Here is a 15145-nt window from a genome sequence, read left to right on the forward strand (position 1 = left end):
AATGCACATGCAGAACCTAAAAAGCTGATATCAGGAAGTTGTGAGTGACATGGTGGCTCCCAGAGGCTGGGAGAGCAGAGGAAAGGGGACTGGGAGGTGTTCAGTGGGCACCAAGTTGCACACCAAACAGGGTGACTAGATAATGATAGCAATGTATTGCATATCTATTTTATAATTTATTTGTTCTTTTTAGATACACATAAGATTTATTGTATATTTTAAAAAGAAGATATTTTAGTTTTCATCATACAGAAATGTTTGAGAAGATGGTGTGTATACACTGTTTTCAGTATTGCACAATACATTATATATATCGAAACACCATGTTTTCCCATTAACATCAGCAATTCTACATTATGCATTTAATTTTTAAATAAATAGATCAATGAATATTAACATTGAAAAAATACACCCAAGTAGTTCTTTACAAGAACTGGGGAAAGGAAAGAGAATGGAGTGGAGTCACCTCAGACTGCAGCGCAGCTCTGAGGGAGTCCTGCCCAGGTTGTTGGGAGCTCCCAGGCAAAGACTGGCCCTTAGGGGAGTTCTGCCTTGGTGGAAATGCCCAGGCTCTGGTGCACTCATGTTGCCAGTCACTGGATGGGAGCAAAAGGGACAGGGATGCTCGTGTGAGTGCTGCTCTGGAAACTGCAGTGGCGACAACTGGATGCTGCCAGCAGCCTCATCCCTTGGAGCAAGAGGTGTCTTGAGGGGTCTAGAGTGGCTGTTCCTGACACAGGGCCAGCTCCTCCCTTCCGGCTGCACTGCGGGCCCACGCCATTCAAGACTTTACTGAGTTGTTCTTGGAGCTCCCACTCTTGGCTTTGTTCAAACAGAGGCCCAACTCTATTTGCTAATATCCCTTTGCTTCTAAACACTCTGTCACCTACCTTTCCATCTGTTTTCACTGATTCCTGCATTCATCATAGTTGCCATCTTTTCAGGAACACAGGAAATATTATGTGCTAAAAGTTATGAGGAATAGGCCGACTCTCTGACACTTGAGCGGTCTATGGAAGGGATGACTAGTTTTGAAGAACAATATTGTCTGTGAAGAACAGTGGTTGATTTCTATTCTTTTATTTAGTTCTCTTGCTCCATTTCACTGTCCAGGCCTTTCAATAAATTGGAAGTGCAGTGTGCCCTTTCATTCCATTTCTTTACAGGGAGAAAACGTCCAATATTTTATCATTAAATATAACTTGTGTTAGAGATACCTTGTAAATATCCTTTATCGCATTGGGGAATTTCCATTCTATGCCTTCATTTCTAAGAGTTTTATCATAATAAACTTGTATTAAATTTTATTCATTGCATGTTTCTGTATTTATTGGGATGTTCAGGATTCTCTTTATTCTTAAGCTGTGATTTATTTCAATTGCTAAATTAACCTTTCACTTAAGATATAAAATTAATCGTTATATAACATGTAATTCTTAAAATATATTGTTCCACTTTCTGGGGCTTTTAGTTCATTTATTTGTTTCTTTGGTTGGTTGATTTTGTTTTGTTTTGTTTTGTTTCAATGAATGGCATATATATTTTGAGGTCAAAAATTTATGTTAGTGCCAGATGCACTTTTGTCTGTCCATGACACTGGACTAATGGAGTGGTTTGCAGATGGCCACATAACGGTCATAGGCCATTGTCACAAGAAGCACCATCTCACTCCCTGCAAAGAAATGCACACAGAGGATCTGGCTCATGCAACCCCCAAAGAAAATGGTCTTCTTGTCCTTTAGGAGGTCTGTGGTCATTTTAGTGGTGGTGACTGAGAAAAGGCAGAAGTCAACAAAGGAGAGATTAGCCAACAGGAAGTACATGGGGGAATGGAGATGGGGGTCAGTGATGACCAATAGCACAACAAAGAGGTTGCCCACCACGGTCATCAGGTAGAGTATGGAGAATGACAGGAAGAGGAAGATCTGCAGCTCCTTTGAGTTACAAAGTCCCTGGAAAATGAACTCATGCACCACAGACTGGTTTACTTCTTCCATTTAGCATTTTCTGTTCTAATGGGATCCAAAGAGAAAGAGATGCACTAAGCACTTCTAGAATAGAAACAAGAACTTAATGTTCAGCTTGCAGTCCTCAAGTAACTACATTTCATGCACAAAGTGGAAATCTTAGCATTCATTGTATACTAACTTGAAGTTTAAAATAAAGGTTTCTTAAATTTAGATATGTGCACAGATTTGTGGCTAAGCAGGGGGCTACGGAAATGTAGAAAGGCAGATCAAACATTACAACAGTCCATTTGGTGGAAGAAAGAGAAAGGAGGTGGAAGGAAGTGGTTACATTTGACTGATGATTAAGAAGGTAGACTCCATTAGATAATTGTGATAAGGAAGGAAGGGAAGAGTAGAAGAAATCTTGGGAGATTGGTGAGACAGTGAAGCTACTCATTTATTATTGCTATCTTGATATCTTTATACTCCAAGAATTTATTTGCTGAACAAAGGAAAGAAGTTTTTGAAGACTCAAAGAAATAATAATGCTGCAATGTGCCTCATTGGAAACCTCACTCCATCTTACACATCAAAGGAAGAAGGGTAGTTCACATCCTTGAGGGGGTTGATGAAATATCTACATGTTAGAGTCTGAGGAAAGGAGAAGTAAGTTGTATTTCTTGCTCAATGCGTTCCTACAGGGCATTCTGATGTATGATTACAAAGTATCCTAGATTCAAATTTATATTTTGGTCATGTTTTCCATATACATAATAATTATTTGTAAGAGCTTTCTAATACTTATAGTGAGTTTTTAATAATTCTTTAGTGTAATCCTTTCATTCTCTTTTTTTTTATCTGTTAAAAACATTATTTTTTAAAAATTATAACTTAACTATGAAGGCATAATTTACATGTAATATACAAGAGACATTTGTAGTAAAGTGCAAATTAAAAAAAGGAAGTTCAAAAACAACCCATCAGAAGCAAAATACATAAGGTCATTTAAAAATGAATATTCTGATAAAACATCCATAAAAATCTTCCCCATAAACAGTTTTTCCTAGTCTTGAATGAACCTGTTCCTTCTGCAAGAAAGACTTGTCTTTAATACACAGCTGTGAAATACATCTTAGGCTCTTTATTTTTCCACAGTGCATCTAGAGCAACAATTTATATATATACTTCAAATATAATGATATGCTTCTTGGACATAAACATATTGCTACATGGATGCACAGAAGAATTAATTGATCCAAAGTCTACTGCAAAGTATGGGAAAAACTGTTCATCAAATCATTTGACAGAGGGAGTTTAAGTATCAAAAGTGACCCCCCAGATGCTGAATGCTTATTTATACCATTGAATACTGTATTTCTTCACACTTTGAGTTTTCCCATGAGAGTACATTTCTTCAAAAATATATAGTCCTGGGCTTGGGCATTGCCACCTGTTTTCATACATTAACTGGCTCTTGGCTCTTAGTTGTAAGACAGATATCATCTTAGGCACCAGTTTAAAAGATAGTTATGTGAGTCTTTCATGGGATATAATAAAGTTGCAAGCTCATTTGTTTTCGGTAATTCAACTTTATTATTTTGGTTGCCCTCATCAAAATATCTATAAGTAAGAAAGCTCTAAGTATATTTTTTTGATTCTTTCCATTTTTCTTTCCTCCCTGCCTCTCTCCTCTGTTTTTCCTTCCTCTTTCTCTCCTTTCCTTTTGCACTTCCTTATTCCTTTCTTTTTTTCTCCCTTTCTTGTCTTCTTACATCTCAATTTCAATGTTTTTTTCTATTTTTAGACAAGAATATGCCAGGTGTGTATTAGGCACATTTAAAGAACCATATTTTAATAATAACAACAATTATCGCCAATTTGCCGATGTGAACAGTTGATTTTTCCCATCATACAGTTAGAAAGGGCCAAAGCTGGAATAGAAATTGAAGTCTGTCTGATGCCAATTCCTCCAAAACAAATCACATGCTAGTTATGGCTTCAGATAGAAATCTTGGTTTTGAGAAGTCTAAGAAAACTAATAATATTTGTGAAATAAGTCATTTTATTCTATGATAAACAATGAAATACAAATTAAATTACCAATAACAGTAGGGAAAGAAGCTCATGTTTATATTAAAATAATTTGAATCTCATCATTTGCCTTCAATTTGAGTATACTTTATCCAATTAATTATAATACCTGAATATTTCTGCAGTATTTGCACTTTGAGAAAAAGATACAAGAGTCACGATCCAAAAAGAAAGAGAAAATAATAGGGTAAATTAACCTAGGAGACTGGGAATTTGTAAGAGTATAGAAAGACTATCTTTTGTTAGTTTGTGAAACTACTATAAGTGTCTAGAAGTCTCAGAAATAAGTAAGAAGAAAATCAATCTGTAATATTTTTAGGTAGCATAACATCTAAAATGCAAATTCAGCTGTGGAAAACACTCAAAAAAACCCCCACATTATTCTTAAATTAGTAGATGGGATGCAGTGGAAGTTTAAAATCAAACAGTTTGTGATTTACTTACTCTACCAGAGCCCTTCTGAAACCAGATCTTCAGACAGGGCTTACCCTAGATTCTACCTTACATCTCAAGCCAAGTCCAGTTAGCTTTCTGCAGTGACCCATGTAGGTGACAGTGTGTGCAACTTGGCATGGTGTATACACACTGTGAAGAGAAGACTCCAGCTAGAGACTTTTCAGTTCTGCTTTTAAATTGGGCCATGTGTGTGGACAGACTTTTGTTTTCATGCTCCTTGGGGATCTTTATCTTCCAGCCTTCCCTGATTTGAAGACATCATGTGATACTGCACCCTTTTCAGTGCTGGGTGCAAGTTAAACCAGTTAAATACAAGTTACAATGTAAGAAAAGACAGTTTAAATGAAACATAAAATATTTTTGCCAGGATATGGAGAAATTGTACATTGTTGGTTGCCGTGTGAAATAGTACAGCAGTTAGGAAAAACAGTGCAGAAATTCCTCACAACATTAAAAATAGAATTATCCTAAGACCCAGCAAGCAGTTTTCCTTACTTATCCACAATTTTACTTTCCATGATTCAGTTACCCACTATAAACTGTGACCTAAAGAAAGGTGAGTATACAGCAGTGGACACTTTGAGGGGAGAGGAGAGAGACCAGCTCACTTCTGCAGTGCATTGTGACAATTGTTCTACCTTAGTTATTGTTGCTAATCTTGTCGTGTAAATTAAACTTTATGGTTGGTGAGTGTGCAGAGGAGAAAATATTCAAGTAAGGGTTTACTGTTTTCAGACTCTTGTTGTGGATCATGCAATGCATCCTTCCTGGAAAGAGGGACCACTGAACACATGTCCATCAGTGGAGATTTTTTTCCTTGTGTTTCTTGGCTTGCCATTTTTATGTTCAACTAATTTGATATGAAATATGTGATTATTGCCTCCCATTTGCATTTTTTTTTCTGTCCCAGTACCCTCCTCCCTTTGTCCTTCTGTCCTTCTCTCCCTATTGTTTCTTTACTTCTTTTATTCTTTTCTCACACCCTTACATGAACTTATTTGCTCTACCATCTGTTATTGTATCCTGAGGTCCAGGTTCCCAAGTCACCTCAGTCAGAAAACCTAAAGACTCAAGACTTTGTCCCAGCTTGGTGTGCTCCAAGCTCTTCCTTTTACTGCCTCATTCAATCACTAGACCCTTGGACTCAATCACGGATGTGAAAAAGCATAAACAAAGTTGCATGCCCGTGTGTGTCCCATAGCTATGAAGTGAAGGAGCTATGAGAGGCAGTGTCTGGGTAAGGACATTGGCTTAGAAGGGAGTTGGAGGGAGTATAGGATTTCTGTGAAGCTTGAAAAGTAGTAAGAACTTAGTGATACAGTAAAGCGATTCCTTACAGTTTGTAAATGTATTTTAATGGATGATGTAATACTTTTCATTTGTGTTATGATATAATTTACATGAAAAGTTTTAAATTTACAACTATTCAGTTACACATACCCATTTGGAAAACCATCATGCCATCCAAACAAACAACAGTCCCATAGATAGTAGAAGAAATCAGGGATGAAATAAAAAAAAAAAATTTAGAGGTAAATGAGAACACCAATACAATATATCAAAATCTCTGGGACACTACAAAGGAGGTGCTCAGATGAAAGTTCATTGCATTGAGATCATTCATTAAAAGAATAGAAAGTCAATGAATAAGGGACCTAATATTTCATCTCAAAGCCCTAGAAAAAGAAGAACAAGTCAACACACAAAGCAGTAGAAGACAGGAAATAATTAAAATCAGAGCTGAAATCAATGAAATTGAAACAAAATTGGCAAAACAAAAAGTAGGTTCTTTGGAAAAATAAATAAAATTTCTTTCTCTCTAATGAAGAGAAAAAATTCAAATTACTAAAATTCACAATAAAAAAGAAAATATCACAGTGGACACTACTGAAATACGGAAGATAATTAGAAACTATTTTGAAAATTCATACTCCAATAAAATAGAGACTCTCAAAGACATCAACACATTTCTATAGACATGTAACATACCCAAATTGAATCAGGAGAACATACGCAATTTAAAGAGATCAATTTCAAGTAATGAAATAGAAGATGCCAACAGAAGCCTACCAACCAAGAAAAGGCTAGGACCAGATGGATTCTCAGAAAGTTCTACAAGACCTTCAAAGAAGAATTAACACCAATACTCCTCAAATTGTTCCATGAAATAGAAAAGGAGGGAACCCTTCCAAACATTTTATGACGCTAGTATCACCCTGATACCAAAACTAAACAAAGACACATTAAAGAAAGAAAATCTCTGACCATTAAATATTCCTGATGAACATAGGTGCAAAAATTTGGAATAAAATTCTGGCAAATCATGTACCAAAACATGTTAAAACGATAGTGTACCACATTCAAGTGGTATTTATTCCAGAGATTAAGGTTGGTTCAACATACAGAAATCAATAAATGTAATTCATCACATCAAGAGACTTAAAGACAACAATCGTATGATCATCTCAATAGATACAGAAGAATCATTTGACAAAATACACCACTCCTTCACGTTCCAAAACACTAGAAAAATTAGAAATAGTAGGAACATACCTCAATATGGTAAAAGCTATCTATGCTAAGCCCAAGGCAAACATCATTCTAAGTGGAAAAAAATTAAAAACATTCCCCCTAAAAACTGGAACAAGACAAAGATGCCCTCTTTCACCACTTCCATCCAACATAGTCCTGGAAACTCTAGCCAGAGCAGTAAAACAGACCAAACAAAGTAAAGGCATACGGATAGGGAAAGAACTCAAACTATCACTATTTGCTGATGACATGATTATAAATTTAGAACATCCAAATGATTCCACTAGAAAACTTCTAGAACTAATAAGTAAATTCAGCAAAGCAGCAGGATATAAAATCAACACTCATAAGTCAAAGGCATTCCTATTGGAATTCACTGAATGAGAAATTAGGAAAACTACCCTATTCACAATAGCCTCAAAAAAATTAAAATGCTAGGGAACTGATTCTAACAAAAGAGGTGAAAGACTTCTATAATGAAAACTACAGAACACTAAAGAAATTGAAGATGACCTTAGAAGATGCAAAGATCTCCCATGTACTTGGATAGGCAGAATTAATATTGTCAAAATGGTCATACTAGGGCTGGGAATATAGCTCAGTTAGTAGAGTACTTGCCTCATAAGCACAAGGCCCTGGATTCTAACCCCCAGCACCACAAAAATAAATAAATTAAATAATAAATTAAAAATGAAGAAAGAGGAGAAAAGAAAATGGCCATACTACCTCAATCATTTTACAAAGTTAATGCAATGACATTCTTTATTGAAATAGAAAAGGCAATCATGAAATGCGTTGGGAAAAATAAGAGACCCAGAATAGCCAAAGTAATTCTTGGTGAGTAAAGTGAAGCAGGCGGCATCCCAATATCAGACTTTAAGCTATACTGCCACAGTGGTGTACGACTGTAAACCCAGTAGCTCGGGAGGCTGAGCCAGGAGGATCTGGAGTTCAAAACCAGCCAGTCTCAACAAAAGCAAGGTGCTAAGAAATTCAGTTAGACCCTGTCTGTAAATAAAATACAAAATAGAACTAGGGATCTGGCTTAGTGGTGGAACGCCTCTGAGTTCAATCCCAGATACATACCCAACCTCCCCACCCCAACACACACAAAATGAAACTATACTGGAGAGCCAGAGTAGCAAAAGCAGCATGGTATCAGCACAAAAACAGACACGTAGACCAATGGTACAGAATAGAAGGCACAGGGACTAACTCACATAAATAATAAATACAGTCATCTCATACTAGACAAAGGTGCCAAAAACATACATTGGAAAAAAGATAGCCTGTTCTACAAATGGTGCTGTGAAAACTGGAAATCCATGAGGCAACATGAAATTAAACTCCTATCTCTCACCTTGCACAAAAATCAACTCAAAGTGTTTCAAAGACTTAGGCACTAGAACAGAGATGCTGTGCCTAAAAGAAGAAAAAGTAGGCCCAAATCTTCATCAAGTCAACTTAGGACCTGACTTCCTTAACAAGACTTCTAAAGCACAAGAAGTAACATTAAGAACTAATAAATGAGATGGATTCAAACTAAACACTTCTCAGCAGAGGAAATAATCAATAACATAAGGAGAGAGCCTACGGAATGGGAGAAAATATTTGCCTTCTGCACCTCAGCTAAAACATTAAACTCCAGGATATTTAACGAACTCAAAAAACTTAACGCCAAAAAATTAAATGGGCTAAAGAACTGAACAGACACTTCACAGAAGAAGAAATAAAATTGATCAACAAATATATGAAAAATGTTCAACATCTCTAGCAATTAGAGAAATGCAAATCAGAACTACTCTAACATTTCATCTCACTCCAGTCAGAGTGACAATTATCAAGAATGGCAATCAACAATAAATGTTGACGAGGATGTGGGGAGAAAAGTACACTCATACATTGCTGGTGGGACTGCAAATTGGTGCAATTACTCTGGAAATCAGTGTGGTGATTCCTCAGAAAACTTGGAATGGAACCACCATTTGACCCAGTTATCCTACTCCTTGGTTTACACCCAAAGGACTTAAAATCAACATACTACAGTGATGAAGCCACATCAATGTTTATAGCAGCTCAACTCACAATAGCCAAACTATGGAACCAACCTAGATGCCCTTCAACAGATGACTGGATAAAGGAAATGTGGTGTATATTCACAATGGAATATTACTAAACCCTAAAGAAGAATGAAATGATGGCATTTGCAGGTAAATGGATGGAGCTGGAGAATATTATGCTAAGTGAACTAAGCCAATGCCAAAAAACCAAAGGCTGAATGTTTTCTCTGATATGCAGATGCTAATTCATAATAAAAGGTGGGGGGATATGGAAGAATAGATGTACTTTGGATCAGGCAGATGGGAGTGAAGGAAGGGGAGGGAATATGAGGGTAGGAAGGGCAATAGAATGAATAGGACATTCTTACCATATGTACATATATTATTACACAACCAGTGTGATTCTACATCGTGTACAACGAGAAGAATGAGTAGTTATGTTCCATTTGTGCACAATATGTCAAAATGCATTCTACTGTCATGTATAACTAATTAGAATAAAATTTAAAATGCATTAAAATAACAAAAAGTAAATATACAACAGTCCTGTTAAATCCCAGACTTTCCTGAGGTACCTCATAGTCAACTAAGCCCCACATCCCAACACAGACAACCAGAACTCTAATTTTTGTTCCTAAAGATTTACCAATTTTTTAGTTTTTAAATGCACTTTCATTGAATCTACTTAAGGTGCATAGCATGATATTTTGATATCCATATTGTTAGTGAAATATTTTCGGTACTCAAATTATCACTATCCATCATTTTACATAAAAAAACTTTTGCGTGTGTGTGTGTGTGTGTGTGTGTGTGTGTGTGTGTGTGTGTTGAGAGCATTTAAAAATCTTCAGCAAATTTTCAGCACACAATACCAAATTATAAACTATGATCTTCATGCAATACATGACTTCTGTAGATTTATTCATTCTCTTAATACATTTTTAAATTTTACCTACTTCTACCTATTTCCTCCCAAACTCTACTTTTGGCAATCCCATTTCTCCTCTGTTCCTATATTTTGAATATTTTGTTAAAGTTTCTGCATATGAAAAAGATCAAACATTAGTTTTCTTTCTAATTCTGGTTTATTTCATAGCATAATGACCTCCAGTTTAATCCATGCTGTCACCATTACATTCTTTATACATGCTGAATAGTAATCCATCATATTTATATGTGCCACTTTTTCTTATTTCCTTTCTTTGCATATATATACAACATGCATCTTATAATAGTTTAATTTTTAATAATAATTCATGCTTTGATGCCTACCAACTATATAATAGTACCCTTTCCACATCCTCAGTGGAACTTGATCTCTCTCTTTTCATTTGTTTATTTATTAATTTATTTATTTTGCATAGTGGGGATGGAATCCAGGACACTGAGCATCCTTGGCAAGTGCTCTGCCACTGAGCTATATCACCAGCACTTCTACATTTTGAGATAGGTCTCCCTAACTTGCCCAGACTGGCTGGGCACTTGGGGTCCTCCTACCTCAACTTCCGAAGTACCTGAGATTACGATGTGCACCACTGTGCCCAGCAATTGTGCTATAATTTTAAAACAGAATTCACAACCAATTCAAAGAGATTTGGTAAGTACTGCATAATCTAGGTCAAATATGTTCAGAAAATTCAATTCAGTACCACAATGAGCAAAAAATACTTTATACTTGTTAGGATGGCTACTCTCTCTCTCTCTCTCTCTCTCTCTCTATATATATATATATATATATATATATAAAAGATATCAACAATTTAAATTTGAAGTTACTTGGAAACACTATGGGAGTAGAGGGGATGTCATTATAACCTGTCTTATGCTAACATGATCACAATGTAAATCATACAACCTTGTTTATACACATCACTTCTGCCTCCTAAAGTGACCCATAATACATTGGACTCATTTCTGATGTTAGCAGAAAGCTTTGAGTAGATTCTGTAGAGGAGGAGTGGATATAATCCTGAATATGAATATAAGCAGGTCAGGGAGGCAGATGCCACTTTCAATAGAACACATCAAAGGCCAGATGCCTAAGTGGAGATGTCCATCACACAGGTCAAAGTAGTCCCTGAACACTCAAAAACAGACTAGTCAGCAGAATCTGTCATAATGATGCCATTTTTCTCAGTCTTTCTGCTGCAATTTGTACATCTTTGTTTCTTAAGGTGTAGATGACAGGATTCAAGGCAGGGGTGATAGCAAAATCAACTATAAACATGTATTTGTCAATTGAAGATGTAGGGAAAGGCCACATGTAGATAAATATGCATGGAGTGAAAAAAAGAACCACCACCGTGATGTGAGCTGACAAAGTGCCAAGAGCCTTGGATAAGTCCCGTGAGGAACGTTTCCAGACAGTGACCAGAATGAAGACATAGGAAAGGAGGAGCAGGAAGAAGGTGACCATGCTCATGAAGCCACTGTTGGCAGTACCAAGAAACTCAAACATGGCTGAATCTGAGCAGGCAAGCTGTATGACCCTGGGGAAGTCACAGTAAAAGCTGTCTATTGTATTAGGACCACAAAAAGGCAAGTTTATAATCAGAGAAAACTGAGACATCGCATGGATCACTCCCGTTACCCAGCTCATGACTACAAATAAAATGCATTTTTGGGGGCTCATCATGGTCAAGTAGTGGAGAGGCTTACAGATGGCTGCATACCTGTCAAATGCCATGGCCATGAGCAGCACCATTTCTGTTCCTCCCATGATGTGGATGAAGCATACCTGTGCCATGCAGCTTTGGAAGGAAATTACTTTGTGCTCCTTTAGAAGATCTGTGACCATCCTGGGAACTGTGGTGCAGGAAAGTCCCACATCAATGAGGGACAGGTTGGCCAGCAGGAAGTACATAGGAGAATGTAAGTGAGAATCAGCAATTACCAAAAAGACAATGAAGAGATTTCCCAGGATGATCCCTAAGTAGAGCAAGGAGAAAGTCAGTGTGAGAAAAACTTTAGTTTCCCAAGAACCTGAGAGTCCCAGCAGCACAAACTCAGAAACCACAGAGCCATTCAGTCCATCCATTGATTTAGTCAGGGAAGCTGGATTCCAAACATCTGTGGATAAAAAGTGAAGAAGAGTCAGAATCAGTTATAAAGTGTATTCCTCAGTAGCCCTGCCAACCTATGGGTTACAGATATGAGAGTTAAAAATCATTGAACTTGATAAAAAACAAAATGAAACTTAAAAATCATCGTGATAGACCACATGACAAGTGAAAGAGTATGAAACAGGCTAGATGCACACAAATGGTCACTCTCCATTTAGATCCATGAGCAGGTTTTGTTTCCTTTGCCCCTTAAGGTTTCTACATGTTTCCCCCACAGTTTTCTCAGTGTTCTTCTCTCATAATCTCAGGGACAATAATCCCAGCTATTTTTATCTTAAAGCTTTTTTATTAATTCAAAAATTATCTTTACCTGAATATCTTACTTCACTGTTCAATGCTTTCAGGACAAAACTGTTTAGTATATTTCACGTGTTTAACTTTTTTCTGTGTATTGTTTTTATTGGAACAATTTGTCATGAAGGACATGGCCACATTTTGAGATTTATAATATTTAACCCATAATCATCATAATAAATACAAGGACTTACACACTCAATACATATTGCCTACAAAGTCAGAATACCTGTTAGAATGCAAAATAAGACGACTAAACAGTGCTAATTTTAATAGATAGCATTTATTAAATTGTTTTCCATTCAAGGCACTAGACAGGGCATATTATCAGATCTAAACTTTACAAAATTTCCTCTAGTATTTTGTTAGACCCATTTAATAAATGAAAAAAACTGAGTTTCAGAGGGATGGAGTGTCAGAACCAGGTCTTGAATCCAGACCTCAGCATATGCTAATCTCACACTTAGGAACTCTTCTCTAAGGCCAGCACTCTCAAGTATATATATTACGCATCTACCCCAAACATCCATCACTTAAACTTCATTTGACTTTTACTATCCTTAAAATATTAAGGTAGTGACTTCATTAAAAAATGAATCCTTATTTCCGTGTCCGCCTTTAATTCTTCTTTTTCTCTCCAACATTTCAGGGGTAAGTTTATTCTTATTTTTCTATCATTGAACTGAAACATTCTGGATCTATAGATTTCATTTTTTAGAGAAAGAAATGCTAGTACTTAATATACTGTGGAATATGATTTCTCAATGTTATTTTGCTTGATATCCCTGAAGGATTTGATACTTTTTGTCCTTGCCCTATTGCTGACTTTTACAACTCTTGGCTTTGTGACTTCTATAAAGTCATTCCCCTTGCCATGTCTTCCTAACATAAATTCTATTTTTTCAGGTAGGGAAATGAAAGCTATCGATTTTAGACAAAATACCTCTACTCCAGATCAAGATCACAGTGCATTTTTTTCCTAAATCTATTGTTCTAATTCCATTCTCCTCAACCATGGGTTTGTCTAGGATAGGGCCTATGATTCAGGACTATTGGATGAGACGTAAACCAGTATGTCCTCTAGAGGGCTTTCCTTAAACAAAAGGATGAACCTCCATGTGCAGAAGGGATTTTTTTTCCGTATTTAATGTTAATGTTAAGCTTAAAGGTGAAACAACCGCAAAATTCTAAAATACATAAAACAAATAGTGAAGAGTTAGAAAGGGAACATGAAATATAGGCATTGTATAGAGTTATATATATTATTTTTCTGATGCATTTGAAACCCTGAATAAGAAGGGAATTCAAACCATGCTAAAAGAAAAAGGAAGACTCAGCGTTATGTAACTACCGGTCCTCACTGAACTTATCTAAGAATTAAGTGCAGTTCTGATCAACAGCTCAGTGGATAGCTAATGGAACAATGTAAAGTGAACCAAAATCCACTTCAAAATCAGGGAAAGTATGAAAAAGAAACATAAAGGGAGTTAGAGGAGGAACTAGATGCTTTCATTAAAGAAAATCAGACTATATCATAAACTGCAATCATTAAGGCATGATAATTTGATTAAATTGAAGAGAATATATAAAAATAAGTCTAGAATTAGATGCACATTAGGAAATTTAGTACAAGACAAAGAAGATATTATGATTAAGCAGCAAAATGAAAACTTATTTAGAAGTTATACTATTCCAGAATTAATCATTCGTATCAGTTTCAGACACACACAATTATACAAGCATTACAATATGTCTTATACAAAATAAGATCAGGATGTATAGAAGGCTTTAAGGTAAAACTTTAGGTATCAAATTTTTGTAAAATGTGTGTGCATTAACTTTTTAAATCTTGAAGTGAAGAGGCCTTTCTAAGTTAACTCCATTTCAGAAGCTGGATTGTACTTTTAAATTGTTTCCTGAACCAATGATCATCCTGTGGCTGCTGAGTACTGGTCCAGAACTGATCAGTCAAGCTAAGGGGAAGGTGAAGTGTGGGCTCACTGCAGAAGGTGATGTGGTGAGAGCCATCATTCTTAGCTGTGACCCAATTGTCCACTATTATGGAATAAACTTTAACGAAAAAAACAGACAAACGAAAAATGTATTGAAAGGATTGATACATTATGTGTATTCTTCTAATACTAAGTGGAAACCAATTGCTTAAAAGTGAATCAATCAGGTAAGTAAATGGATGAATTCTTATATAGGCTTTATGAATGATTCTTAAGTCCATCTTAATGAGCATGGAAATAATATCAGTAATTCAAGGAAATTATAATGTTTATGGGGGTGGACTGGATAGTATCTTCTATGAGTCAAAATTTAAGTTATCAAAATTTTCTAAGGGTTGTTGGATTTCAACAACTTTATACCTGTTTTTTCTCCATAACCTGATTTACTCTATTTTAAAAACATTATATATATATATGTATTTTTTTAAATTTTAAAACAAGATGTATCAAAATTAATGGAAGGAAAAGGAAAAGTTATATGGAACCATTTCCATGTTAAATGTCATGGAATACTTTGGCACATAGCAAATCCTATGAGTATTATCCATCATGATAATTTTGATAATATTTAGTAAAGAGTTATTCACCGTGGGGACAGTGATTGAATGGATGTGGCAAAAATAAAAGAG

The 15145-nt window shown here is 35.9% G+C and overlaps 1 protein-coding gene across 1 annotated transcript; it reads right to left on the bottom strand.

Moving 5' to 3' along the window:
* Positions 1 to 11201: 11201 nt before the first annotated feature.
* Positions 11202 to 12125, bottom strand: LOC306653409 (olfactory receptor 4F21-like; the record flags this gene model as incomplete). Its single annotated transcript, XM_079126415.1, has 1 exon — positions 11202 to 12125. One exon carries the CDS (start codon positions 12123 to 12125, stop codon positions 11202 to 11204), a length of 924 nt encoding a protein of 307 aa, XP_078982541.1.
* Between the last annotated feature and the right edge of the window lie 3020 nt (positions 12126 to 15145).

Source organism: Sciurus vulgaris (assembly GCF_902686455.1).
Source record: "Sciurus vulgaris genome assembly, chromosome: 2".
Taxonomy (NCBI): domain Eukaryota; kingdom Metazoa; phylum Chordata; class Mammalia; order Rodentia; family Sciuridae; genus Sciurus; species Sciurus vulgaris.